The sequence below is a fragment of the Struthio camelus genome, chromosome 28 (assembly GCF_040807025.1).
Source record: "Struthio camelus isolate bStrCam1 chromosome 28, bStrCam1.hap1, whole genome shotgun sequence".
Lineage (NCBI taxonomy): Eukaryota > Metazoa > Chordata > Aves > Struthioniformes > Struthionidae > Struthio > Struthio camelus.
Genome location: NC_090969.1, coordinates 3,072,501 through 3,100,379, shown reverse-complemented (window position 1 = coordinate 3,100,379; position 27,879 = coordinate 3,072,501). Strand labels below are relative to the sequence as shown.

Sequence of the window (27,879 nt, the reverse complement as noted above, 5' to 3'; positions counted from 1 at the left end):
GCACACCCTGCGCCCCCACGGGGACCCCCGGCACCCGAGGGTGCCTACGAGAGGGCCCAGCTAAATCAGTATTTAGACCCTTGGCGATTTCTCCCCATCTCGGGAGCTGCTAAGCTCCTCACAGCTCCTGGCCAGGGCTTTACTGCTCCATGCAAAGTTGGACTATTTCCCCCCATGGCTTTTTGCAGCAAATCCCTTAACAAAAAAAAAAAAAAAACAACTATTTTCCAGCTCGGCTGTTACCTTGCAGAGCTCAGCCGCGGACTTTAGGCGTATTTAAACCAGTCGTCTTCATCTGTAATTGTGGATGAAGAGTATTTATTGCTTAGGTGGATAAATAGAGAAATAATTGTCTCTTTATGGAGAGAAGGTGAAATAAAGCATCTGTCTCCCCACCACCCCCCCGCGCACCCAGACACCCGGACACACACAAAGGCGGTCAGACACAGGCACGAGTTACACATCTGCACAACTCCTTGGTTCTCCGAGGTATTTCCAAAGGGCCTTCCTAAAAGCAGCCTTTCCTCAAACTTTCAAAAATCATCCCAAGAAAAGCAAATTGCCCTGGCATGTATTTTTTTTTTCCTTTTTCCTGCGTGGGATAAAAGCGAATACCTACTTGCCGAGAGGAGCCGAGCTCGCTGCCGCGATTGCCGCGTGAGAACATAAAATTTGGGGCGGTTTTTTTTAAGGATAACACGGGTTTCTACATGAAATAAAATGAAAAGTACGGGGCTTTGGGTTGCGGGTCGGGAGGGAGGCTTCGGGCTCGTGGGGAAAAGGGGGAAACCCCGCTGCTGGGAGGTTGGGTGCCTCTTTCGAGGCAGGTTTGGGGAAATTTCTGGCGGTGGGGAGGCACACGCAGGCGGTGGGACATTTTCTTTTTTTCCCCTTCGAGGTGAGGAAGGAGGGAGGTAAAAAAAGAGAGGAAAAAAAGACTAACCGAGACTCTTCTTGAAGGCTAGGACCAAGCTGGAGTCACCCCCCTATATATATATATATATATATATATATATATAATCCCGGGGGCTCCCTTTTTGTTGCAGACCCCTGGGGGTTTCCCCGATGCCAGGAGGGTTTAGGGGGGGGATCGGGATGCAGAAGGGGGGGCCTGGCGGGCACTTCCCCCGCTCCCCCCGTTATTCGGCCCACCCCTCGCTATACCGCGGCTGCGGGCCGGCTGCCTCGCATCCCCTCCCGGCCCTGGCCGAGGCAGCACTGCCGTCTGGGCAGCCCGTCTGGGTGGGCGGGGGCGGCCGCGGCAAAGTGAAGGTCAAGTTAAGCCTCCCGCCTACCTTCCGCGGCCCCGTCCGCGCCGCTCCGCCGCGGCCCCGCGGGCAATGCCATTGCCGGCCGGGCCCTCCGCTCACTGCGGGATTTGTGTCCCCTCTTCCACCCCCCCTTTCCCCCCTCCCTTCCAGACCGCTGAGGAGGGATGGAGGGATAGCGGTGGGGGGGGGGGTGATGATCCAAGTGCATGGTGGGGTGTGTGGGGGGGGTAAATTGGGGAAAGGGTGATGGATGTTTTATTTTTTCGCTCTGATCCCGAGAGATTTATTTTGTTCCCCTTTCCCCCCTCCCCAGTTGGATTACAGACTTCAAACAAGGTTCCCCCCACCCCTTTTTTCCCCCCCCCTCTTTTTTTTTTTTCCCCCAGCAAGTTGCAAACACGTCTGCCGTGGAGGAAATTAAACGTCATAAAGAAAAGCCCAATTAAGGTTTAATGTCTGAACATTACCATTTCCTCCAGAAAACAATGAAGTTCGCTCGGTAAGGAGGGAGAGACAGAAAGGGGGTGGGGGGGAGGAGGTGGGACTGGGGGCAGAATTTTTTGTCTCAAAGAGGGGGAAAAAATGGGGCATGGACGCGTAATCATTAAATACGGGGGGGGGGGGGGGGGTAAAGCGGATATGGGAGATATTCGGAGCTGATGGAGCCAAGCTCTTCTCCTGCCTTTTCGCGGAGCTGGGGACAACTTTAACAAAATCGTGTTTGTTGTAATCTGGGAGTGAATCTGCTTTCGGGTTATAGTTGACTCTTGTGATATGGAGAGGGCCTGGGCTGGAGCTGGCCCGCAGGGGGAAGGGGTTAATAATAAATAAGCAATAGTCCGGGCCCAGCCAAAAGGGTGAAACGGGGGGGTCGGGATGCGATGGTGAGTGGATAAAATCAGTGAGCGCCTCATGGATTTTTCTTATCTTTCCCTGTAATACGTCGTGTCGTCCTTCCCCTTTCTCCTTTCATTCCGCGCGGTTACACCCTGAACATTTGCACTCCAAAGAGAGAAAAATTGGGGATGACCTAAAAAAAAAGAAGTCGGCCCAACCCACCAACGTTAGAAACGGCAGAAACTCCGCAACCCAACGCGCTTGGGCTGCGGGAAAATGGCAGAGAGAGGAAAAAAAGCTTGGCCGGGAGGGGACTGTCGCCAGGGCCGGGGTGGTGGCTTTGCATCCCCCCCTCTGCGCCCTCTCCCATCCCCAAATCCTGCGAGCCCTTTCCCACCTCTTTTAGAAGCACCGAGGACTGAGCTGGTACCGAACTGGAGCCCCGAGCGGGGAAAAATAAAAAAAAAAAAGAAAATGTGTGTATTCACAGCATGATGGGCTTTCTCCTCTTTCTTTCTCTTGCAAACAGCCTGATCTTTGTTGGGGGATGGATGGGGCAAAACAAGCCGCTTCGCCCCGGGTCTCTGAGGGGGATGAATAAATGGGGGGGGGAGAGGTTGAAAGCGGCAAAGGCGGGGAGCCTGGTCCAAGCGCTGCCGGACGCGCGGCCCTGCTCGCCCCGGCGCAGCTCGCCGGGACCCGCCGCCAAAAAACCCTCCCCGGGGCTGCCCGGAGGGGATCAGAGAGAGCAACCCCCGAGCAAACGACGGTCAAGCTCCCCCTCCGCCCCCCAAATTCCCCGAGAGGAGGGGGGAAAAAAATGTCCATGTTTCCTTATTTTCCAGCCTTTCCCCATAAAACATCCCTGAAAGTGTTTACCTTTTTTTTTGTTTTTGCCTTTGCTTTAGACAGTCGCCAAATAGAAAAAGAAAATTGTGTTGATTGACCAGCTCTTAAAAGGAGGGAAGAACAAAATACGCAATTAGTGCTATTGAGAATAGATGCACAAATCACCAATTATGCATATACACGACTTCAAGTGATATGAAGAAATAAATACTAACACAGTTATTTAGACATAGCTGCGCTGTAAGGAATATAAAACCATAATTAACCAGAATATATGTGCATGTTTAATCTAGCAATGAATGTAGTCTGCATATTTATGTGTATAACAGAAAATAACTTCGTATTTCTTCATATAGTTCCCAGTGCAGCTATAGACTCCCACCTTCATAATAAATATGGAAAGAAAAAAAGAAAATAAAAAAGAAAGAAAGAGAAAGAAAGAGAGAAAGTGAGAGAGAGCAAGCAAGAAAGAAATAAATTAAAAAATTAAGACTAAGAGAAAGAGAGAGAGAGCGAGAGAGAGAGAAAGAAAGAAAGAAAAGGAAACTATAGAAATTATACACTAAGGTAGCAGATGGAGGGAATAGATAGAGTCCAATTATTAGACGGACTTTGAATTCATAATTTCTCTGCTCTCGAGTATTACACGAGGATTTTTAAAGCCCCGTACCTTATACTGAGGCGAACTCCGATCACATTAATTTAAATGCATATTAATTCAAACTGAACGTGGCACCTCCGCAAAACAAACAAATAAACGAAAAACACTACTCAAACCTTCGGTTCCGACAGAAGAAAAAGCTGGGAATACCATCCATTATTCCGCAGAAGAGGAATAAAAGCCATGGTGCCTAGCGGGGGGCACGGACATAGAGTAAAGGAAGAGATTTTGCGCCCGGATCCCTCTGCTTCTCCAAAAACAAATGCATAAATAAGTATAAGTAAAAAAGCATAGGATTAGGTTTGCTTTTTTTCAGCGTGTATGCATTTTATAGGTAAAAGGGGACATGCCTTGCCTAGGGAAAGGCAGGTATACGCAATAGGTAGATGGACAGATGGACAGGGACGGACAGAGGTGTTTTGCACCCCTACACCGTCCTCTCGGGCAGCATTCGCCCAGTGACAGCCTTTCTCCTCGAAAAACGGGCTATAGCTTTATAAAATGTCACCACGTGAAGCAGTTGAAGGATTTTGTTTCATTTTATTCTGATTAATGTGGGGATGGACGAGAGAGCCCAGCGCCGCCGCTCCTTCAATCGCGAACTATTGAAGTTTATCCTCATAAACTCTTGAGATTCCCCTTTGATCAATGGGTGTCTGAGGGAAATACATCTAGGTGTTAGCTGTTGTGGAAAGGGGGAAAAAAAAAAACGGGACGCGGGAGCCGAAGTATTAAAGTGCAATCCTTGGAAATGATTTCCTGGGTATTTAGGGATTAAATACCACGCACGCAAACGTGTGTGCGGTTTTAATAAGGCTGGAGCGGATTAGTTCGCCCACCTCCCATTCTCAACTTTGCATATTGGGGCTATTTTCTAAGAAATGGGCTACCCAACAGCAAACACATTTTCCCTGCCACAATTTCCGACTTTTTTTTTTTTAACATAGTTTTGCACATTTTAGTGTCGCTGCTAAAGTTATCAAAAGGGAATGTCTGGCGAATAAAGTATTTTTGAAGGTTTAGAGGCGTTTTATGTGTCTTCCTTTGTGTTTGAATAAGTATTTTTAGAGATTTGGAGTGGGGAAAAAAAGAGGGGGCTATGGAATAGAAATAGGTGTTGCTTAACGAGCTCTCTTCTGGGTTTCCTGTCTCTCCTCTAGGCTGAATTTTGCAACGACTCCAGGAGCATGCTGTGAAGTCTTACTTGAATTCACCAAACCTCGCTTTTTCACATGCTTCAGCAGCTCCCTGAAATGTAGCTGTGTCGAGAGAGAGAGAAAAAAGGAGTAAATACATAGATTAAAACACGCACACACGTTTATATTCCCCTGGCCTCGGCACAGCGCAGCATCCCCCTGGGTAGGTAGGGAAGGACTCATGTCCTCGACCGGAGCTGAGGAGAAAAATTAAGATAAATGTGCAGTCTGGTTGGCTTTCGCACAAGAAAAGTGTTAGTTATATTGGTTATGATTAAGTCTAACTCTTCTTAGCGCCTCTCCGGCATCGCTCCCATTTGAATCCGACACTCCGTCGCACATTTTCATCCCAGACAGTCGCAGCGTTGCCTGCGGTTGGGAAACATAGTTTATCTGCTTTTATCTTGATTAAGTCCACATGATTTTGAACTCGCAGTTCAGGTCTAGAGAGATCTAAGTCGTTTTTTTCCCTTTGAATTGTTCACAGCTTATATAGTTTTCCTTAGCAGCCTGGCTTACATCCAATTAAATTTATCTTTGCCATTTGGGGACAATAATATTTCCCAAGCGCTTCCCACTTGTAGCTATTGTCTCTCTCTTCAGATTTCCTCTCCACATACGTGGTGTCTAGTAATCTGTTTACTGGCCTGGGTTTCCTCTCTTTCTGTCTCCCTCTCTCTCTTTTTTTTTTTTTTTTTTTTGAGTCTTAGGAAGTAATTGTAGTACCGGAGTGGAAGGGAGGGAAAAATGAGTTTGAGAACATCTGATAGGCCAAAGTCATTAGACATCAGAAGTTTGAGCTTTTTTTTTTTCCTTTTTTGCTTTTTAGCAAAAAGCAAGTCACATCTCTTTGCAGCTGCTGGGGGATGCGTCTGTTAAAGGAGTGATTTTTTTGCGCTCACTTGCATTTGCAGCCACGAATGAGCACAGGTTGGGAAAGCAGGTTCGCAAAGGCTTTATTTTCTTTCATTTTCTTTTTTTTTCTGTCCCCAAAAGTGTAAGCCAAAGCAAACTTTGACCAACTATCCGAAATAGGGAAAGATGCAGGGTGTAAATTATGCATCAGCTATCTTGAGACCACAGTAAGTAGCAATGAGTAACATGGTAAGTCACGTTGGTATCAAATCTACTTCTCTTTTCTTCTTCCAGTCAATAGTTTCCATACTGTATGAGCACGTCTCGGACAAAGACTTCTTTATGGGAATACTTACAGAAAGTTTTTGACCAGAGTTGGGAGGTTGCTAACGAATTTACATTGCAGTCAAATAACTGTAGCTTTGGAGGAGGGGGGGGGGAGGATTTTCTCTTCCCAATGGGAGAAAAAAATTAGGCATGATTTATTGAGAAGAGTTCAAGTACAGGATTAACCTAAATCAAAATATAACTTCAGATGTTTACATAGACCAGCTAAAGCCAACTTTCACAACTCCAAGGTTTTGATTTGGGCACAATCGCTGCAATATATTCGGTCACGGAATGACTCTTCGCATAACCCTAAAATCCATTTTAGTAACCCAAAACACATCTCACAAGTCTTGAGCTTTGTCCGTTTGCCTGCTGAAAACGCCGTTAAACGTGTTAACTGTTTTCATTATATCAGGCAAAGGAGCGCGCACCGCGAAGCAAAAGGCGATGGGTTTGGAAGGGTGTTTTTTAAATAATTTTTTTAACTCGCACTTTACTGTTTCTGATGGGGGCAATTCTGGTAGCCTGAAGTCCTTCACGTGAAAACGGCTCCGGTGGAGATGCCAGCATAAACCCACCACCCTCTTAGGTGGATATTTCTGTATATAATTGCAAAGAAGGCACAAGGAGGGAAAGGTTCTGTGGTCTCCGCTAGCTTTTCCTTTTCTCTGTTGCTAAATTAACAAAATAGAGAAGTTTATTCCAGACGGGGCAACTTCATCTTATGTGCACAGTCATATCAGAGCAACTTCCCGGAGCAAAACAAGACCTTTCCCCCCTCTCAAGTTCGGCCGGATGTATTTTTTTTTGCTAAGAAAGTAATACAGATTTTATTTTACTTTATTTTATTTTATTTCACTCCACGCTCTAAGCTTTTCCATTCGCCTCGCATTCACGGCTAGGAAATGAAATAGGTTCAAAATGAACCGGCTTCAATGTTCTGGATGCCTATAAGGGATATGCCTTAAAGTCGTCTGACTTTTTTTTTTTTTTTAAGGGGAACCAAAAGGAATGCGAGACGCCAGCCCTCATTCGGTTTTATGGTAGTCACTTTGGTGGTCAAATTCAAGTGCTGTGACTCCACAGCTGTCTCTTCTGTGCTCCCTTGCAGGAAGCGGGCAAATCCTCTCCTTTAAACTGGGTTTAAAACACAAAACGACACCGGGGCTTGTTTCAGAGGCATTTACCTAAGAGGAGCAATGAATTATTCATACACCTAGACGTCGAGTGTTATGCCACACATGTATTTTTGTTTGCTCTTCGGGTTTTTTTTTTTTTGGGGGGGGGGAGGTTGCTTTGTTTTGTGTTTAAGGAGCAGCTCTGATCCTTTTTGCTAGCAACACGCTCGATTCCTGCCCTGGATGCAAAGCTTGATGCCTGCAACCTTCCTAGGGAATCTGCATTGAAATGGCTATGGGAAAAATGTATATTTAATACCCTTTCGCGTTTTAATCGGAGTTAGAATATTCCTCGTGCAGGTTGCAAACAGGAGGGAATTGGGGAAAAAATAATTGCGCTCATAAACAATAGCTTAACATTATTAGTTTGTAGTTAGTATTAATATTGGTCCATAAAAAGCCAAGTTAAAAGAACGCTGACACTTTAATTAAAAGTTTTGCCCAAAATGACGTCCAAGTCATAAAATAGGGCAGATTACAAACCCAAGAAATCCATCTCGCCAGTAAGACTCCTTGCCTCTGTATTCATCAGCCAAACCGTGCATTAGAGAGAAAAAACACAGCTCATTTTGGAATTACAGACATATTTATATGAGTGTATATATTTATCTCCGCACACACACATTCAGAGAGACACGCACGCCCCGATCCCTTATAAAAAGAGTTTTATGAGAACGGCTCTCCTTAAATAGAAAACACAAAGCTAGAGGGGGGGGAAGAAAGCCATCCATAAATAAAAATAAATAAAAATGAATGCATTGTTGCCTTAGGAGGAGGAAAAACGCTCAAAGTGAGGAAGAGCACACAGTCTTAGCATGTGAAGCCGCCATGTTTCCCGTCAAGGATTCGGGAATAAATACATGGAAATCCGGGCATCCTGCCTGATAAGCACCACAGTGTTGAAAGCCCTCCTGCAATATCCACTGTAATTTTGCTCTGTGATCTTTAAATCTTCTGCTCTCTGCTCTGCTGCAAGACACGGACTTGCCAGCCTGGCTTTTTTCAATAAAAATGAACTTTTTTCTTCTTTTGCTGTGCATTGCTTCAGAGTTGCAGGATATCTATATATTTTTGTTTTATCAGTGCCTACAATCTTCGTGCGATTGCGTGAGGTGCATTTTCCTCCTATTTTCTGGCAACATCGCCTAGGAATTAAGTAAGCCCCGGGTTAAAACGGGGCGGCAAACATAACATAAGGTTATGCGAAATGCAATGAAATAAAATGCGAAAATTTGAACAAGGAAAATGAAAAAGGACCTGTGCAGGGGTGCCCAGCTCCAAGAGGGACTACCTCGAGCAGGACTGGGAGGCTCTGATGCTCCTTGCTGGTGAATTGGTTATTATTGGGCTGAGCCTGGGAACTGCATGTGGGGAGCGAAGCGAAACACCGCAGCCCTCGAGGCTTTCCCCCGTCCCAACGATATACCCAGGGTCGAGGATTTGCCTTTTTTTCTCCTTGCTGTTTGATTTGCCTGCAAATCGATTTGACAAGATAGGCTCGATGAAAGCATCTCACTCCCTCACGGTGTGGGAGTCTTGCTGGCAGGACTCAGTCACCAAACTGAGCCCATGATAGAGTGAAGTTCGGGTTTCTGTGTAGACAATTCAATATTTTTGTTTATTCTTCTTTTCACTGGGTGTTTGAAAAAGGCTAGTTTAAGAGGGAGGGGGAAGCTCGATGGCATCCTGTAAAGAAAAGGGGGGAAAAAAAGAGAAGAGTGTGCGTGTGCACTGCATTATTTTCATATAGAGACGGAAACAGCCACCTCGGTTTGAAATGGAAATGGTGCGAACCATATTTTCCACCTCAGCCGGCTGATTTCTAACCCAGGTGAAAAAACGATCAGCCCACAGTTGTTGCAATGTATCTCGGACAATTTTGTTCCTAGAAGACTTTTTCAGATCAGCCCTAGCCTGGGCTACCTTTCGGGAGCGCTGGCAGCTCCGAGGTTCCCCGTCTTTCAGGTACACCTTTCCACATTGTTCGGAACAGAGATTTTAGGCTACCAATTATTTGGGAAACCCGCAAAATATCTGGCAGCACTTCCGTACCACTGTTTGCTTGGTGTCTACATGCAGAAATACAGAGAAACAGGGAGCTCTCGGGGCATGCAAGGGAAGACGAATGGCTTTAATAAGAATATCTTTTTTAATTCAACTGGAAGAATAAATGATGATAGTATCCTGCAAATACATTCATTGATTGACAATAAACAATTGCATTAAATATTCAATGTGCCACTCTTCCATAATAAATATTTAACAAAACATTAAAGGAGGTTTTCGAATATTTATTAGGCAGTGACTTAGTTCATTTGTTCTATTCCTTGATATATTACTAATTCGATATCAAAAGGCATTAAAGGCAGGCCTACGTTGCGTCGGAGATAACTTTAAAGTTTGAAACTTTACACGATCCCCCCCCCAACACACACACTGTCATTGCTTAAATAGTATATTCTCTATAAACCCTGCCAAGCTGCTTGATGTATAGTTGATGTGCACATAGAGCTCAACATAATTAGCGTATGTTAGAAGCTTGTTAATTAGCACCAGCCCCCTCACTCCCCGATAGATAGATAGATAGATTCACTTCTAATTTAGCAGCCCAGCTGTACGAAGAGCTGCGCATTCCCCACTGCAGCGAGATTTCGAGAAATGTTGGAAAACTTACTTCTGCTTCTCCAGCGATTTCCCTGTGATTTTATTGAACACTTCTAAGATATGGCTAGGATAGAAAGAGTCATAAGAATAAATTATAATAATAACCGTAATTATGAAAGAGGGTGGAAAGATACAGTTCCATCTCCCTAAGACCCTCCCTCTCCCCCCCCTTCCCAGCCCAAATCGCCCCCTCCCCGTACCCAAGTCCTCGAAGGGGGGAAAAAAAGGCAGCAGAATCCGAATAGGAAGGAGGTAGGAGGAAAAAAAAAAACCCAGCAACTTCACAAGCCGCCCCTTGTACTTGTCCTGCTTTGAATGCTTACAAGGGGTGTGCCTTCGGGAAAATGAATACAAATCTGCGATTGATTTTCATAATGTTTCTGCGGTGTTGGCACACCAATCGTTTGAACCTCTGCGATCTTACCTAAGTGAACCACTCCTACGCATCTAAGTGCTCCAAACTGATATATGACAATATCTACTTTGGATCACGTGGCCGCCGGAGCGACTAAGACGGATAGCGCGTCATCTCGCCTTCCCAAATTTTTTCCCCTCCGCACATCGGCTCCCAAACCTCAAGCCCTAGGAGCGCGGAAAAAGGCGAAAGATGTTTAACTCGGTGAACCTGGGCAACTTCTGCTCGCAGTCGCGCAAAGAGCGGAGCGCTGAGTTTGGCGAGCGGGCAGGTTGCGCCTCCAACCTCTACCTCCCCAGCTGCACCTATTACGTCCCTGAATTTTCCACCGTGTCCTCCTTCCTGCCACAGGCCCCCTCTCGCCAAATCTCCTACCCGTACTCCGCCAACCTCTCGCAAGTGCCGCCCGTGCGGGAGGTCTCCTACGGGCTCGAGCCCTCGAGCAAGTGGCACCCGCGCGGCAATTACGCGGCGTGCTACTCCGCGGAGGAGCTGATGCACAGGGAGTGCCTCCCGCCCGCCACCATGAGCGACATGCTAATGAAAAACGAGAGCGGGTACAGCCACCACCACCACCACCACCACCCCAGCTCCAACCACCCGGCCTCGGCGGGCTTCTACGGCGGCATGAGCAAAAACACCGTCCTGCCCCAGGGCTTCGACCGCTTCTTCGACAACGCCTATTGCGGCGCGGAAAACCCCGCGGAGAGCTGCCTGCAGAAAAGCGAGGGCAAACTGGAGCCCGAGTCTCAAGCCCAGGCGCTGGCAGCCCGCGGCGAGCCGGGGCTGGACCCGGAAGACGAAGAGGAGAACACAAATCCCGGCTCTTCAGCCTCATCCTCCTCTGTCAACAAGGAGAGCAGCAAAAGCAGCAACGCGAGTAGGTAGAGCAGTAAACGTTAAAGGAGGAAAAAAAAAAAAAAAAAGGTTAAGGGGACTAGCCGGCGTGTTTTGTCGGTCAAATTTTATGTGGAGTTTTATAAGCATTCAAAGGATTTTATTATAACCTCCAAAGCTCTTTCTTCCAAACGAGAAGGATTTTTACGATGGGAAAAGCGCTTTGAACAAAAAAAAATGGAGATGTTAGGCGCAGGCACGGTGTCTTAGAGTCTGTGAAATTTTAAAAGCACCACCGTCGTGACAAATATTAACTTTGATCATGAACTTACGTGAGCGTTTTAAAAGGATTTGGTCCCGGGTTGCTGAGGGTAAAAGGCAATTGGGCAGAACACTACTTAGGCTGCCTGTGCTGGCTTTTAGGCACTAAGATGCATGCAGAGTGGGGTTTTTTTGTTGTTGTTGTTTTAATTAAAAGGGTATGTGGAGTCTTTTCTCTTGCTGGGGGTGTAGTGCTAAGAGGGAAAGATGCAGGATTTTCCTTCAGGGCTGAGCGTTTTCTTAGACTTTCCTTTTAAAGTGACATTTATTCTCCTCCAAGCCTAGTGGAGCGTCTAGCTTTTGTCAGGAGGGTCTTTTCCTTACGTGGTTGTTTGCTTGGGTCGCCTTGTTATTATTTTGTTGCATGCACTCAGATTTCTCGGCAGGCTTGGAGGAGCGTTTTAAATGCTGGATCCAGGCAACTTTGCGAGCTGGTGTTCAGCGTGGGGCTCTTTTTTTTTTTTTTTGGCAGAGGGGAGGGTGGTTTTGTTTTCCTATTTGCCTCCGCGATTAGCAGAAAACCCCCCTTTTTGCAGCTCGGAGGCGAAGTTCTCTCTGACTTTGATTCCTTTTTGCGTGTGTGGCGCGGACTGGAGTTAATCAAAAACTTATGCGGAACATAATATCTAGTGCCTATAATTCCAACCTTGCTCATGCTGTTTCTCTACAGATAACAGATTTGCAGCTGAGTGTGGGTTTTCCTCAGCCATCGGCTCGCTCTAAAGCTTGCTTAAATATTCCCGCTGCCTGGCTGTTCTTTGGAAATAACATAGCTGCACCTAAAATGGGTGTGTTTCTGGGTCTAAATCCTGTGCAGTGAGGAAAATAATTGAAATATGAGGCTCAGTCCTTCATCTCCTCTGTAAGTTCACCTCTATGAGCAACGACAGGCAAACAGCTCAGTGGTGGCAGATATTTCCCCGTGCATTAGTAACGAAGTGTGCCCCAATCTAAGGAATCATCTGGGAAGATGAGTCTCTGTTTTGCCTTTTCTTAGTGTATTTACGTTGCCTTCTGGTTCTTTTAAGGTGCTCCCAGAACAAGGAAGAAGAGATGCCCCTATTCGAAATTCCAGATCCGAGAGCTAGAGCGAGAATTTTTCTTCAATGTCTATATCAACAAAGAGAAAAGGCTCCAGTTGTCCAGGATGCTAAATCTCACCGACCGACAGGTTAAAATTTGGTTCCAGAACAGAAGAATGAAAGAAAAAAAATTAAGCAGAGACCGCCTGCAGTATTTCTCTGGAAATCCCTTATTGTGAACAGCTTTTTAAATCCCCTCTGCTGGCGAAGTGTATGTGTCTTGAGGAAGGAACAGTTGCAAGCATGGGTTTGCCCTTTGAGTCGACAAAGCAACCTCAAAGTTTAAGCCTTTTCGTTACTTATATTTGTATGTATGGGACAGTTCTGAGTAACAAAAGGAGTGAAATATTCTTGCAGTTACCCAACCGTTGAAAGGACTTGAATTCCACGAACATTTTATTTAACGTTTTTGTCTAAACAGTTTGGGATTCTTTTTTTTAATTGTTATTATTATTATTATTTTTATTGTTATTATTATTATTTAGGCACCCCTGTCCGTTTGAATAAAGCGCAGTGCTGCGCATTACGACTGCGGTGATTTCGGGATGCAGATGTGTTATCACAGGAACAGCCAAAGTCTCCCTGTAGGATCAGTTAACTTCTCTTCATCTGGGGTGAGTGTGTGTGTGTGTGTGTGTGTGTGTGTGTGTGAGTGAGAGAGAATGCACACATAGACATGTATGTCCGTGTGTGTGTGTGTGTGTGTGTGTGCGCGCACATTCACACCCACTCCAGTCATTTGTGGTCTCCTGCTCTCCATGCCAAGGGTTGTTGTCGAAACCTAATTTAAATACTCTGTCCTTAGCAGAAGGAATGTCATTATTTCCACCTCCTCCTCTATGCCCCTTTTATATAAATATATATATATATGCATATATATATGTGTCATAAGTGTGCACACATATATACATATATATGTATATACTATGCAGTATCGTTTCTTCATTTTGAGTGGGGAGGGAGGGAATCTAGACGAAAATGCATTTGCAATAACTGTTTGTAAATAAATTTCGTAGTGCGTTTTTTTTGTTTGTTTTTTTTTCCGGAAATAAGAAATGAACAACACCAGGAGAAAATAATCCTGAAAAATAATAATACAAAAAAAATCTTTGTGTATGTAAAGTGAGTCCCCGGGATATTCTGTGAAATTCTGTGGCAAATAAAGACATTGCAAGCTGTTCTACATTATGATTTTATTTGACCATTTTATTAGAATTTCCCCTCTTAAAAGCCTCTTTGCGGTCATTGTGGTGTGGATTTCATCTCTAGAAGTTTAAATACCTGAATGCATATCAGAAATATCATCATCCATATTCATGTGGCTCGCTGCAATATGGGATAATAAGACTGGTATTAATATGAAACCTCCACCTTGGAGCACACGTTAGTTGTGGAGTTCATTGTATTCATCATCGGATTGAAATTTATAGGATTTTTCTTGGCCCAGTAATCCTACTCTGAATTTGGCTCCAGATGTCTTTCTCTGTTTTCCGGTTGTAGTTAATCTTTTTTGCATTTTCATGAGAACACTATATTAGCTTTTTTTCCCCCCTTCTTTTTTTTTTTTTTTAATGAATGAAATTCTAATTACAGCAAGAAAGAGCTGCATTTCCATAAGTCAAGGATAACCTACCTTATACCTACAAAGCACAAATGCAAAGTCAAGTACTTAAATTCCTGCTTAAGGAAAACAAGTTCAACTCCGAGGCACAGGGCATAAAAGTGATTTTTTTTTATGTCTGCACAATGACTTTTTTTCTCTCAGCCTATGAAAGAAACACAATGTTTTCAAGGACAAAGAAACGCAGAAGACGCCGCTAGTGATGCGGTGCATGTATTTTGTGTAAATGCAACGATTTCGAGGGTTGTTTTAATTTGGGGGGGGTATATTTGAGGCTTCCAATCTGAACGCTCTCTAGCTTTCTGATGTGGAGCGATGAGATTTTGCATATGGACGAGGAGGAGGGAAAAAAAGGAGGAAGGGGGGAGGGAAACAAACAGCAGCAGAGAAACAACACATCATATTCCCATCCATTGAGCGTGTTCTTGTAAAATTCTCATACTTGCTTTTAAATACAACCCTGTGGAAGGAAAACGCTTTGATGGTGTCTTCTGATTTTATTTGACAACGGTAGGGAAAAAAGAGTAGAACCCACAAAAATGTTCTTGCTTTACTCGCACACAAACACACACCCCCCCCCCCCCACACAAATAAATGAAAAACAACTTGGGCTTTCGTGATAGCCCCGTCCTCGTTACGCCACGATATGCTCTTGAAAGGATGTTCACAGGCATGTTTCTCATTACGGCAGTGGGAAACCGGGGTAGGGAAGGAAAAAAAATAATAAAAAAAAGGGGTGGTGGATGGCAAAGCGGGGCTTTATTTTATCGCTATTTATTTTTGCAAAGCCTGACATCTCAAAGGACGCTTGTCCGCGGCCTAAAATCCCGCCTAGACTTCGCCATTTGAATAAACTAGTCCTAAGGGGGAGACCTTGCAGGGGTGCACGGGGCTTTCCTGAGCTGCAAAAAAGTAAAAATAGACAAGATGTGGTTAAGGAGCCATCTTCCTCGCAGATGTCGCCGGGTCCTGCTGCACTCCAGCACCAACCAGGGGAGAAGGCGTTGTTACTCGCAGAAAGGGGGGGAAAAAAAAAGAAAACCACCTTTCTTTAATGAGTGTTTGCCAAACCTTCCCAAGGTTAGGAAAACCAAAGAGAGGTGCAATAAGGTGAATATCACGAGGTCAGAAACGGCAGTTAATGCTCCGTAACAGCAGCGGCTGTCCGGACAAAAGCGGCTAGTCTAGACATTGTAATAAAGACTGCAGCACTAAACAGCTTAATTTTTCTTAATTACCCCGTCTGGCTAAAGGAAAAAGACTTCCGCAGTAAATAGTAAACAAATAAGGGAGCCTTGCCCAGGGATTTTTTTTCCCTCTCCCCCTCCTTCCTCCCACCCCGCAAGTCTTCAGTTCAACTGCAGCACAATGAAACTGTAGGCCTAGTTCAAAGTTTTCGCGAGCTAAAATGGAATGCCAGTTGTAAAATCCAAGTTTATAGACCATGTGGGAGTTTACAGCAGCATTAAGCATCAGTGCCATGTAGGAAAAGGGCTGTTAATGTTCTGCGGAGGGGGGGAGCTGGCGGCGGAGGGGGGGGGGTGTCACTGAAGATGCTTTGGGTACCACAAGGGGTGAACAAGCAGAACAGGGTTTATACATCTGTATCTCAGCATATATGCACCTATAGGGTGGGTTTACATGTGCGCAGAGCAGGGGGAGGGTCTGGCGTCGGGTTTTGGGGATGGCTCCCGTTTAACCACAGAAAGCCCCAAATTGCCACCGCGAGGGGCTTCCCGAGCCTGGCAGCCTGGTTGGGGAAGTCGAGGTGGGAGTGAGACCCGCAGGACGGAAAAATGTGAATATATGATGTCTTTGAACTTCAATAAAGTCAAGTCCATCACCTTTAACCCTTTGTAATAAAGCGGGATGGGAGCGGGTCGCGGGTCCCCGGCCGCCCCGCCTCCAGGGAACCCGGGGGGAGGTGAGCCCGGGTTGGGGGGGACCCACATTTTCCCCCAGGGGGGAAAAAATCCAAGGGGGGGGGAAAAAAAGAAAAACAAATTTTGCACCTCGTGCGGCGTTTATGATGCTTAATATTTAACTCAGCCTCGCAGCGTTTCATGCATTGCGAGGAAGGCTTCGCACACGCGGCGCGCACCCTTTATTATCGTTATAAACCTTTTGCTATTTCAACGCATGAAAAGTTTTTATAACTTTGTTTGGCGTAAAAACTTTTACAAGTTTTTTTTTTTGTTTTAATTCCCAGCACGCATTTAGGGTTTTCCAGCCCTCAACTTTATTCCTGCCGCTAATGTCCGTCCCAACGAAGCCTCCCTCATAGGCTGGGAAGCTCGCTCCGTGCCTACGTTAATGACACACAGACTAATTACGGAGGACCTTTCCGCGTGACGTACAAACACCCCAACCCAACCTGTTTCCCATTCCTCCCTGGATTTCATACCCAACATATTGGAAGCAGCTCGGGGTTACTTTGGTGTGAAATATTGCCCGGAGGGAAGGAGGCGAGGGGGGGGCCAGGCTTCTAATTGGCTTCTTGCGGGATAATAATGTTCACTGATGTTGGCTTGCATACAAAGCAAAGCATTTCCACTTTTGCAGAAAATGCGTACGTATTTTTTTTTTTTGGAGGGGGGGGCGGAGGTTAAAGGAGAAGGGAGAAACTGCAGGAAGGGCAAATGCTGGAATAAAGTGTCCGGAGATGCTGGCTGGGTTGGACGTGGCTGCACACACGCACCCACTCGCACCCACTCGCAAGCACGTCAGCTTGACTTGGGCGCTCAGAGGGGTCCTAAAGGCGCAGCCTCCTCGGTGGCCTGTAAATAACCAACTTGAGCTGAACAACTCAGCAAGAGCGGCAAACAATAGCCGGGAGGGGGAAATCCAGCCTTTTTGACCATTTTGCACTTTCCTCCCGGCTTTTGACGTCGAGCTTGGATGTTGGCAGAGCGGGGAGTAGAAAATGCCGAGAAGAAAGCCAGTGGTTTTGGCAAGTGGACTCGAGTCGACCAGCAATTGAGCTAATCCTCGCCTGTGGATCCCGGGTGAATTCCTTCATTTGTGTGCGAGTAACTTTTTTTATCGGAGCGATCGCCGTTGCCGGCGGAGAGGCAGCAGCAGCCGCCCCCAAATCCTGGGATCCCCTCTCCTAGGGACCGTGGTAGCTCCTAATCAGGGCGAAAAGTGATTAAATTCGGCCTCCTGAAGCACCTCTCCGCTTCCGGCGGAGAATTTGCTGCCAAAATATCGTAGAGCCAAGAGCAGAAAAGAAAAGAAAAGAAAAGAAAAGAAAAGAAAAGAAAAGAAAAGAAAAGAAAAGAAAAGAAAAGAAAAGAAAAGAAAAAAGAAAGCAGGGGGAGAGGAGCAACAACTTTGGCGAAGTGATTGCAGATTTGAGGCAAACTTGCACTTCAGCTTAACCTCCCCCCCCCAAAAAAAAACCAACCCCAAAATACCCAAAGTAAAACCCAAAGAAAGGGGGAGGCAGCGTGTCCTGCTGGCGGAGGGCTGAGCGCACGGCCGCCTTGCCCCTCCGCTCCCCGGCCTAATATTAAAGTATGACTTATATGATTTTGCCCCAAAATGGCGGCTCATTAAGGCCTTTGCTTATACGTCTTTCATAAAGTCGGGGAATATGCGGATGCGCAGCATATGTTAGGCTGAAGCACGTTTCTCTGCTTTTGATAACTTCTAAATTACAGCATGAAACCACGAGAATGTGGTTTGCAACCTCATAAGCCTTTCTTTCCCCCCTTTTTTTAATCTGGAGCTTAGGAATTAGAATGTAGCGTAATGCTGATGGAGCCCATAAAAAACTTTATTCATTTTAAGGAAAAAAAAAAAGGGAGGGGGAGGACTTAATGTAAACATTACAATTGTTTATGTGCTACAAGTAGCAGAGCAAATTCGTTCGTTTTAATTGTTAAAAAGCGGCCTAATCCCTTTCTTTGAATTAAGTGATATACACTTAAGCAAATCTGCTCTCCTCTGCTTTAAAGATGTGTTTGATATAAACCGTATGTTACTGTACAAATGCCTGTTAAGGGAGCCGAATCTCTGTGTAACAGTTTGGGGTTTTTGGAAACAGTGTGTGTGATTAAGAAAGCAGAAGATATTCGAGGTTATCTCTGAGACTGAGGACTTCAGGTATGGAAAAACAAAAAAGAGGAAAATTCCCGTGTTTTTTTTTTTTTTAATTCTCTACTTGCACATGTGTTTCTCAGTGCTCTGAACCTCTTCGGCGGTGTCTATGTTTTGAAGGTAGAGGTTGTCAAATCTGGGCAAATCTAGAAGGACAAAATGTTCATATTAAGGCTCCATTCTCTCCAGGTTATTTCATTGGTATAGGTGTGAAAATTTTATTTATTCAGATTTTTTTTCAATTACCTTCTCTTTTTGTTTACTAGAAAAGTGAATGTTAATATTCTGTGCCTCGTGTGGCTCTCCCATATTCTGTTAAAATTTTAATTGAAATAATAATGTTTATTTTGAAGCGCCTAGCAGACCGGAGTTGCAGCTTGCAACACGCCTGAAGTAGCCTGTTAAATGATCAGCTTTTTAACCAAGTTTGAAAGAAATAATTTTCCAATCGTCGTATGTGAAAAATAGGAATTCTTTGAGGTTTGCTATTAACTCCCAGAGTGGACCAACTTTTTAACACGTCCTTCATTGTTTTCAATTTTACCTTTCAGCGTTACTCTTCGCCTCTTTCAACTTTACTTTTTTATATATATATTTTCAAAAGGGGCTCTCCAAAAAAACAAGGAGCAGCAGATTTTCTCTCAAATGTTTGACTATTTGTTAGCTTATAAAATGCAACCCAGCCCCGAATGTTACCCAGAAAAGCACTCCTAATCCCCAAAATGTGCAAGAGTCCAGCTTTCCAGGGCTCCCCCATGGACTTCCCAACCTCTGATATAAACTACTCTCCTTCTTGAGGTACAACATGAAAGTTTGTGAACGCCGTTGGAAAATTAAAGGAAACATTTCAGCACTGAATAAACTTTCCCAAAATCCCCGTGTCACATTATTGGGCTCTGTCACCCGCTCAGTCCTTTCTTACATATGAATTACACTTTCCAAATTTTGTCCTCAGGATCAAAGAGAAGGGAAAGGGTCCAACCTAAAACCAGTATATGGGTGTCCGCAGCCTGCTGTGTTGGGGGTAGAAAAGCTTGAACACGGTTTTCAATACCACCTCAAGGATCATAATATCATTCCATAATTCTTTGACTTAAGTTACTCAGAAAGAAGGAAGCAGGGTAAGAGGGATTGTAAAGTTTGATAGATTTCTTGTGGTGATAGTTTACAGTTTCTAAGCCAACATATAAAGGCGTGGGTTTTATTTTTGCATCGCTGTTATTGTACTCCAGTGTACTTTGCCATAAATCAGAATTATTTCCGCTACAACATGGGGCATAATACCGGGCAGAAATACAAATTTAAGGTAATCATTAAAGTGTTGCTACCAAATACTTCCTCCGCGCGAAAATGAATGTTTGCAATAAAAACGTACGAAAACTTGGTAAAAAATACAATGGGCATAAGCAGCACTTTCTATACATAACTCATGGTTAAATAATTAGATTGAAAAGCGGGACAGGTAAAATATTGCGTAGAAGTCCGCGAGATTCTTTGTCTTTGTGCACATTTAGATACTCTCCTTGAGAGGCAGAAGAGGGTGTTTTTCTGGCATCTTTTCTCCCCACCTTGTTCACTGAGTGCATAGCAGACACCACAGGCTCCTTGGGCTCACGGTTGCTGATTTCGGGTATTTTAAGGCAATTTTCCCTCTTTGTGGCTCAGGGAAGGGCGCTCACCCAGCGAGGACAATAGAAGGACATGGAGACACTTTGCTCCCTACCTACCTCCTTGGAGAAAAAAGGCCCAGGAATGATAATAATTAAAAAAAGGCAAATCCTACTTTTTGGTGTGCCTCGGAATTCATTGGGGCTGCAGGGAAGAAAATCCCCTGGACTGATGCCCCCTAAAAAAGGCCAGGTTGAAAACAGGCACTTTGGAGGAAACGGACACGCGGAAGGGGGAGCGCAGCGTGCAGAGGTGACCGTGCCCCGGCCGCGGTGCGCGCAGGAACCCTGAGCCCTAAAAGTGTGTAAAATTCAAAGGAGCTTATTAGAGTCCTTACCACTCTCCCCTTTTAAGTTTTAATAGCATTTGTTCGTATTTATTTTCCGTAATTAGAGCAAGGCATTTCTCCCAACGGGGGTTCCACTTAGGCTGATGAATTTTATTTCTCCTTCCATTAATGACCCATGTTTGTCATACTTCTAATGATTTTAAACTTTAAACAATATTCGGTCTCCTGGAGTCTCCTCTGGGTTGCTCGCTGACGCCAGCTTCCCTTTCACACTGCAAAAAAAATAATCATGCTAAAGTTTTGAAATATATTTATATCATATTTTTATGATATATGTGATTTTGTGTGTATGTGTGTGTTCTTTTTAATTCAGCCCTCTATACTCCCAAAGATGCTGATTAGCAGCATGCAAAACAGGCTCTGAAATCGCTCGAACATTTGCATTAGTAGCTCGTGTTGGCAAAAACTGGTAAACAAAACGCCTGTGAATGGTGTAAATCTTTATTTTATACTCCCAACATTTACACATTCATAAAAGATGAGGTTTCCACCATCGTTTTCTCTCTCTTGCAACCTGGACAGAGATATTTGCTCGAGATGCTATTGTGAAGCGCCTGGGTCGACGAAGAAGAAAAATCCAATTATTTAAGGGCACTTTTCCTGCTGATAGGCTCCATGCAACTCGTTAATAAAAAGCGAAAAAACAGGAAAACATATTTAATCTTTAGGCAGACAATACAGGAAACTATGAGGTCAAATTTTGCTGTCCCCAAAAATGCACATGTGTAACTGTTTGACTGAACAGCATAAATTATTGGCTAGCCACATCAGCTGCAAAAATAAAGTAGAAGAGGGGAAAAAAATCAAACCGGGGGAAAAAAAAGCAATATAATACAAAATTGCATTGGTCTTTAATTTCATCACCTATAAATGAGAAAATATTGGCTCCCATACTAAAGTTTTATTCTTTGCTTATAAATATTATGTGGAATTTTCGTTGGATATCATAAAACCGAACGATTTCTATCAAACTGTTTTAAAAAGACCTATGCAGATAACACAAATAGAGGCAATAAAGTCGCAAATAGCTTTCCAGGGGAACCAAATGGCGTCTGAAGCCTACGAAAGCTTTTACTGTGCTGGAGAAGAGGGCACACGAAATAGTATTACGCACTTTTAGGCTTTCTCGGCCTAAGATATTTAAACTTGTCCCACTCGAGGCCGAGGGAAGCCCCGCAAGTCTCTTGAAAGTGAAGTAGAGGGGAATTTTACAGCCCTGCTTGGGCAAATCTTTGGGAAAGCAGGTTTGCAGACGTGAGAATATTTAAGCAGGACTTCACTTGAAACCGTTACAAATCACCCCAAACGGTCAAGTTCCACTTTCTGCGATACAATGTACTTTTTTTTTCCACGCATTTGCTCCCCTTGCTTTTATTTTTTCTTTTTTTTTTTTTCTTATGAAAGGTGACATTTTCTTTTTGTTTCCCTTGAAAGTGACTCTGAACCCGTGTCTTTCTAAACGCTTGTAATGATCTTGAAATTCCGGGCTATTTGGCTTTTTTATTTATTTATACGGTACTCCTCTAATTCGCCGCTTCACCTCGAATCAAAGTTCACCGACTCGCACTGCAACACGCCAGGAAAAAAATAGTAAAACTATTGAGTTTAATTGCTACACGATTTAGAAAATACCCAATAAAGAAAAGAGGCGGAGGGACACACACACACACACGCACACACACACACAACAACAACAACCGCGGAGGTTGAAATTCCGTCGGATTTGAAACATCAATTCTTGCTCGGGGATGGTCCAATTTAAAAGAAAACGCCAACTTCACCTCCCACGGCAGCGAATCGCGCCACAAAACAGAGAAAAGACTGGAGAGGAAAGTAACTTTCTGCGTGAAATCTCCCCAGGAAAAAAAAAAAAAACATCAACTCAAATCAAATTAAATCCTACCCAAATCGGGAAAAGTTTCAATTTGGAAATCCTCCCGCATGATTTTTAGTCAGTCCCCTTTTTGCCCCGTGGTTATTTCCTGAAGAGAGGCACAGAGAAAGCAGCCGGAGACAGACAGACAGACCGGAGGGGAAAACCCCACAGCCCAGCCGCACTCTCGCAGGTCGCCATCTGAAACTCGCTCGTATTTAACAAATTTGACCCCGTTTTTCTCTCCACGACGAATTCTGCAAGGTCTGTGCGCGACACCAAACATGCCATTTTAGCCCAGAAACTTAAGACAGTTCAGAATGAAAGTGGATAATTAAAAAAAGCTGTCTTTGCAGAGCCTCTTGCACTCCAGAAAGGCGAAGCTGCTTTGCTGCAGGAAAAAAAAAAAGGGGGGGGGGGGAAATAAGATAGAAAGCCTAGGCTTTTATTGTATTTTTTTATTATTATTGTTCAAGAGCTGCCTGGGAAATATCCAAACAGCTCTAAGAAGCGTGGGCTTCAGGATTTCGGGGAAATGCCTGACTGAAAGACAGAAAGCAGGTCCCTGCCTCATTTCCCAATATTTTCCTCCGTTTCCACATCTCTAAGAGGGAGCGAAAAAGCAAAGCGGCGCCGAGCAGGCATCCCCCCCCCCCATCCGACCCCTCGCAGCTCTAGCCCACCCGGTCCTCCTAAAATAATTTCCAGTCTCAAAATCATGATCAAAGCACCCACCCCTGCAGCCGGGCACCCCGGCACTGCTCCCCAGCCCGGCTGCGGAGGGGAGGAAAGCGCAGCCGAGGGGTGAGGAGAAAGCAAGGAGGGGGGGGTCCTGCTTGCTGAGGGTGTAAAAACCGCTTTTTGAGGGGGTGGCTGCATAAAAAGCAACTCTGCAAGGGTCAAGGCGAGACTGGGGGTGCTGAGATTTAAGCCGGTGTTGCGCTTCGCATGCAAGCGCTGCCCCCTCCGCTTTTTTTTTTTTTTTTGGGGGGGGGGCAAAATTTGCATGGGGGATTTTTTTCATTATTCTTTAGTTTAGTATATATTAAATATATATATAAGTATATGTTTTTTGCCCCGCTGCAGGCACGCGTGGCTCCGTTGGTAAACAAACTGGCGGGCGGGAGCGGGGAGCCCGGGGACGGGGGGGGGGGGTGGTTTCTGCCTTTGTTCAACGTGAAGGTCCCGGCCCGGTGCTGGCAGATGTCGCTGTTGCTCCACGGTGCCGCTCCCGGTGGCGACAACTTGACCCCCGTGACGTCGGCCCCGTCTGAATCATCAAGGCCATTTTCAATCCTCATTGGCCTGGGCATCACGTGTCGGGGGGGGGGGGGACGGGAGCGATGCGTGGATAATTATGGTGCTTGATATTTTTTTTTTTTCCCCCTAAAAAAAAGATGTCAGCCCCTGGCTGGAGTAGTCCTCCTTAAAAACCCTCTCTGAAAATGTCATGTCCCAACAATGTGACTTCTAACTCGTTTTTGATGGACTCGTTGGCCGGTACCTGTAGAGGGGAGAATTATTCCTCCAGCCAAGGGATGTACATGCAGCCTGGGAGCGATTTCAGCTGCGGAGTCATGAGGAACTGTGGAATTATCCCGTCTCTTTCCAAAAGGGACGAGGTGAATAGCGCTACCTTGTCTCTCAGCACCTATCCATCTTACCTTTCGCAGCTAGACACTTGGTGTGACCCCAAAAATACGTACAGGATCGAGCAACCTGTTGCAAGACAGCTCCCATCCTGCTCCTTCCCCACCAATGTCAAGGAAGAGAATGTTTGCTGTATGTATAACGCTGACAAAAGGGCTAAAAATGCCACAGAGGCAGCCCTCTACCCCAACCAAATGCCTGAGTCTTGCCTAAATGACCATGAAGTCCCCGTTCCTAGCTACTACCGAGCAAGCCAAGGTTACCCCTCCATGGAGAAGACGCCAAACTGCAGCAATCCAAATGAGTTTGAGGCAAGTTTTGAATCCAGGGCGAGCCTGAACCCAAGGAGCGAGCATCTGGAAGCAGCACCGCCACCTCCTCCACCTCCGCCGCCGCCCCCGGTGGCGAAAGTGAGTTTCCCCGAAAACACAAAAACAGATCACGCTCAGAACCCCTCCACGAACGAAATTAAAACCGAAAAAAGCGCCCCGGCGCCCAAAACCAGTCCTTCGGAAGCCGAGAAAGACCTGCCTAAAAACACTGACACCAGCACTGACAATTCTGACAATGAAGCAAAAGGTAAGGGAATCCTTCATTACCGGTCGCTAATTGCAGAAATTAGTAGTCATCCGTAGCTAATAAGAATAATAACAACAACAATAAGGCGAATATTCAGGAACGCGCTCTCTGCCGTGCCAACTTCTCCTCCAGAGAGTGGCATAATAATGTTCTTTATTGTCGCTGTCTTAAAAAAAATCTATTCTTCCCATGAATGTTTGTTGGCAAAAGAAAAAAAAAAGAAAAAGAAAAAGAAAAAAACAATCGGAGCTGACAAAATAGAACAGTAGGTTATTGGAAAACCCGTTCTCTCGCTGTTTACCCGGAGAAAAATTGCTGTGCATGTACTTATGGAAAAAATGTCCTTGCAATCCACACTGCAGAATGTAATAAGATGAGGTGGCTTTCCAAAGGCTCCGAAATTGCAATGACTTGGGGTTTGCTTGGGGGAGGGGTTGTTTGCGGGGTTTTGTGTTTTTTTTCAGTCAGATGAAACAATTTTCCCCCCACCTTCATATTGGTTTCCTTTGCAAATGCTTTCTTTCCTTATGCTAAGCCAATTTTGCATTCTTTGGGTTTGCTCGGTGTTAAATATTTGAAGGAGATGAGAAAGGAGAATGCGTGGAGTCTCATTTTCAGTTGCAAACATCCAAGGCTGGAGTTGTGTGCTGTGATTCATTTCAGTGCTTAGAAGCTCGTTGAAGAGTCAGAGAGGAAAAAGCTTTTTTTTTTTTTTTCCTGGCGAATTGAGGTCTCGTTGGTGAAGGCAAAAAATGTTTCTGTGTGTTGAGCAGATGTTTTAAGTTTGGGATTGTCTGAAAAGAGGCTTTCATTGACCACATTTTATTTTAACTGTAGAGATTGCCTGTGGGTTGAAATCTATGTGTTATTTGAATATTTGGATTTGTTGCTATCCGAATTGGAAGCTAGGTGGATTCAGACGCTTCTTGTAGGGCAAAAGTGGAGATAATGTGGATGGACGCGTGGAATTTCCTAAAAAAGTTGGCATAAAAATGCTTGCTATAAAGCATTATAGCCTGGAGAGAGCTAGGCGACGGATTTCATTATTTGGCCGTGCTGTGTGGATTAAAATATCTGATCTGGGCTCTAATTAGGCTCACAAGGAGGGTGGCGGGGATATGCGGCTCCGTGTGTGCCCGGTGAGCTGCATGCATGTGCTCGTGGTGTCCCCCCATGCAGACATGCCTGGGCTGGGGCACCACATGCCCAAATTCTCTGGCGTTCAAGGGAAAGGTTTCCCCCTTCCAAAATTGGCCTTTTCCAAAGTAGAGCCCAGAATCACTTTTTCTTTCTTTCCTTCTTTCTTTCTTTCACCATGCCGCATCCCAACGGGAAATTATATTAGCTGACAGCTGGGTTGCAATTACACCAAAAAACGCAAAGTCAAGGTTATCAAAACCCCTACAAAACTTATCTGCACAAAGCGCCTTCGACGTTCGTGTCAAGAGATATTTTGGTGGGAGTTAACCTGAAAGAAAGATTATGTTGGTTTGGGGTCGTAACTGGGGCGGAAATAAAAGAAAGATAAAGGTTTTCTTGTGGTTCAGATGCTAAACTTAAAATGGATGTGTGGATAAATACGTTGTTTCCCAGATTTGTTGCGTTTTGAAAGAAATCTTATGCTGTTTGCAGTGTTTCTAAGTGGTCAGATCCAATCTGGGGCGGATTTTGTTTGCTTCTCTTTCTGTTGTGTCTTTTAAAATTTTTTTATAGCTTAAGTTTTCGTTTATGTTGAACCAGAATTATTATTCATGCAGAAGGTAAGCCATCTTCCTAATGCAATTTAAGAATTTGGAGGAAGATAGTGTTTCAGAGGGGATTTCCAGGGCTTGGTTAGCATAAAAGGTTTTCTGCAAATGTGAGTGCGGTTTCATGTCACAGCAGCTAATTTTGAAGAGGTAATTGGCTAAATAAAGTTTTTATTTCTAGCAAGTGAATCTCCTTCCTGAAGCTGGCATTAATGCAGCGACGAAGGGATTGCTACAATTGTAGAAGACGCTATGCCCTTTCCTGCATAGTTTAGACATAAATATTGGCCGACTGCTGGTGCCAGAATTTTCTCATGACCAAATTCAAAGCCCAAGTATTTGCCGTGTTTATTTATGTACGTGTGAAATACGTTTGCCTTTGCAAAGTGTATGTGTGCATATGTATACGCGTGTGTCGAGTGAGGAGAGTGTATATGGGATTACAATTACCTCCGAATTTACCTATACGCACCCACACAGCTCATAAAGGCAAATCTATTTCATACAGTCTCACTTTCCGAAAATAAAATAAAATAAAATAAAATAAAATAAAATAAAAATTACACTTGACACAAAGGCTACTTAATAGATCTCCAGGACGAGTGAAAAGCGATTTCTTTCCAAGAGAGGAATACGCCTCAGCGAGGCGAATATTTCAGTCTCTGGTGTACCTTTTGGAGCAGAGGTGAATTGTTTTTTTTTTTAATGCAGTGCAAGAGGGGCTGTGAGGAGGAGGCACGAGAGCTGCGCGTAACTCAGAAAGTTACCTTGCAGCTCGCCAGCTGTTTTAATTTTGTATCATTATTATTTCCATGCTCCATGCAGCCCGGGCAAGGCATGAATAAGTGAATCAGATTTGAATTTTTTTTTTTTATTATTATTTTTCCTTGGTCGGAGGAAAAGCGCGGAGCCGGGGCGGGGGTTTCTCGGCCAGCTCCGCGCCCCGCCACGGGGCAGAGCCCGGGCTTGCGCCGGCCGCGCAGCGCCGAGGTGGAGGTGCGCAGGGCTCCCACCCACGTCGGGCGCTACCACCCCCGCAGCCCTGCTCTTTTCCCTCCCAAAAACACATCACCCGGCTCCCTTTTTTGCCCCAAGGCTCCCCTTTTGCCTAAAGGCCGCCTTTTTGCCTTTCCATTATTATTTTTGTATTTATTATTATTATCGTGGCTTTTTTTTTCTTTTTTTTTTTTTTTCCAAAGAAACCGCTTTGCCAAACGATGCACTCGGGTAAGTTCTCCTTCCCATTCCGCGGATACTTATGTAACGATGTTATTTTTAACAGAGGATATAAAGGCAGAAAACACTACAGGAAATTGGCTGACAGCAAAGAGCGGAAGAAAGAAAAGGTGTCCTTACACCAAGCACCAGACGCTGGAGCTGGAGAAGGAATTCTTGTTCAATATGTACTTGACCCGTGAGCGCCGCCTGGAGATTAGTAAGAGCATTAACCTGACAGACAGACAAGTCAAAATCTGGTTTCAAAACCGCAGGATGAAACTCAAGAAAATGAACAGAGAGAACCGAATCCGTGAACTGACTTCCAATTTTAATTTCACTTGAGCGTGCTCCATCACAGGCGAGAGGGGGGGGGGGGGGAAAAAGCCTTGTGCATTTTTTTTTCCCTGGGTATAAATGCAATGCGTATGCAAAAATTTAAAGGACCTCAAGTCATTTGGGTATTTACAGTTGGTAGAGAGACGATGCAGCGGTATGAGCATGAGGATATATATTGCATCCGTGTTTCTATGTAAAATAAAGATGGAGATGGTTGCTGAAAAACCACCTTATAAAATG

At 44.8% G+C, this 27,879-nt stretch overlaps 2 protein-coding genes across 2 annotated transcripts in view; both read left to right on the top strand.

Moving 5' to 3' along the window:
* Nucleotides 1-10,073: 10,073 nt before the first annotated feature.
* Nucleotides 10,074-13,683, top strand: HOXC11 (homeobox C11). Its single transcript, XM_068921395.1, has 2 exons — nt 10,074-11,136; nt 12,443-13,683. Exons 1-2 carry the CDS (start codon nt 10,449-10,451, stop codon nt 12,673-12,675), a joined length of 921 nt encoding a protein of 306 aa, XP_068777496.1. The 5' UTR covers nt 10,074-10,448; the 3' UTR covers nt 12,676-13,683.
* Nucleotides 13,684-21,895: 8,212 nt separating this feature from the next.
* The window catches only part of HOXC10 (homeobox C10), a 6,407-nt gene continuing 423 nt past the window's right edge, over nt 21,896-27,879 (top strand). Inside the window, exons 1-3 of the mRNA XM_068921604.1 lie at nt 21,896-22,372; nt 23,506-24,337; nt 27,368-27,879. The exon at nt 27,368-27,879 is cut by the window's right edge and continues 423 nt beyond it. Coding sequence (XP_068777705.1) covers nt 23,554-24,337; nt 27,368-27,645 — 1,062 coding nt within the window. The 5' untranslated portion in view covers nt 21,896-22,372; nt 23,506-23,553 and the 3' untranslated portion in view covers nt 27,646-27,879. The remainder of the gene's footprint in view (nt 22,373-23,505; nt 24,338-27,367) is intronic.

Excerpts from the sequence above, each read along its gene's own strand:
- HOXC11 (XM_068921395.1), top strand. The coding sequence starts at position 10,449 with ATGTTTAACTCGGTGAACCTGGGCAACTTCTGCTCGCAGTCGCGCAAA. Across the intron at positions 11,137-12,442 it reads CAGCAAAAGCAGCAACGCGA|GTGCTCCCAGAACAAGGAAG; the intron begins GTAGGTAGAGCA and ends GGTTCTTTTAAG.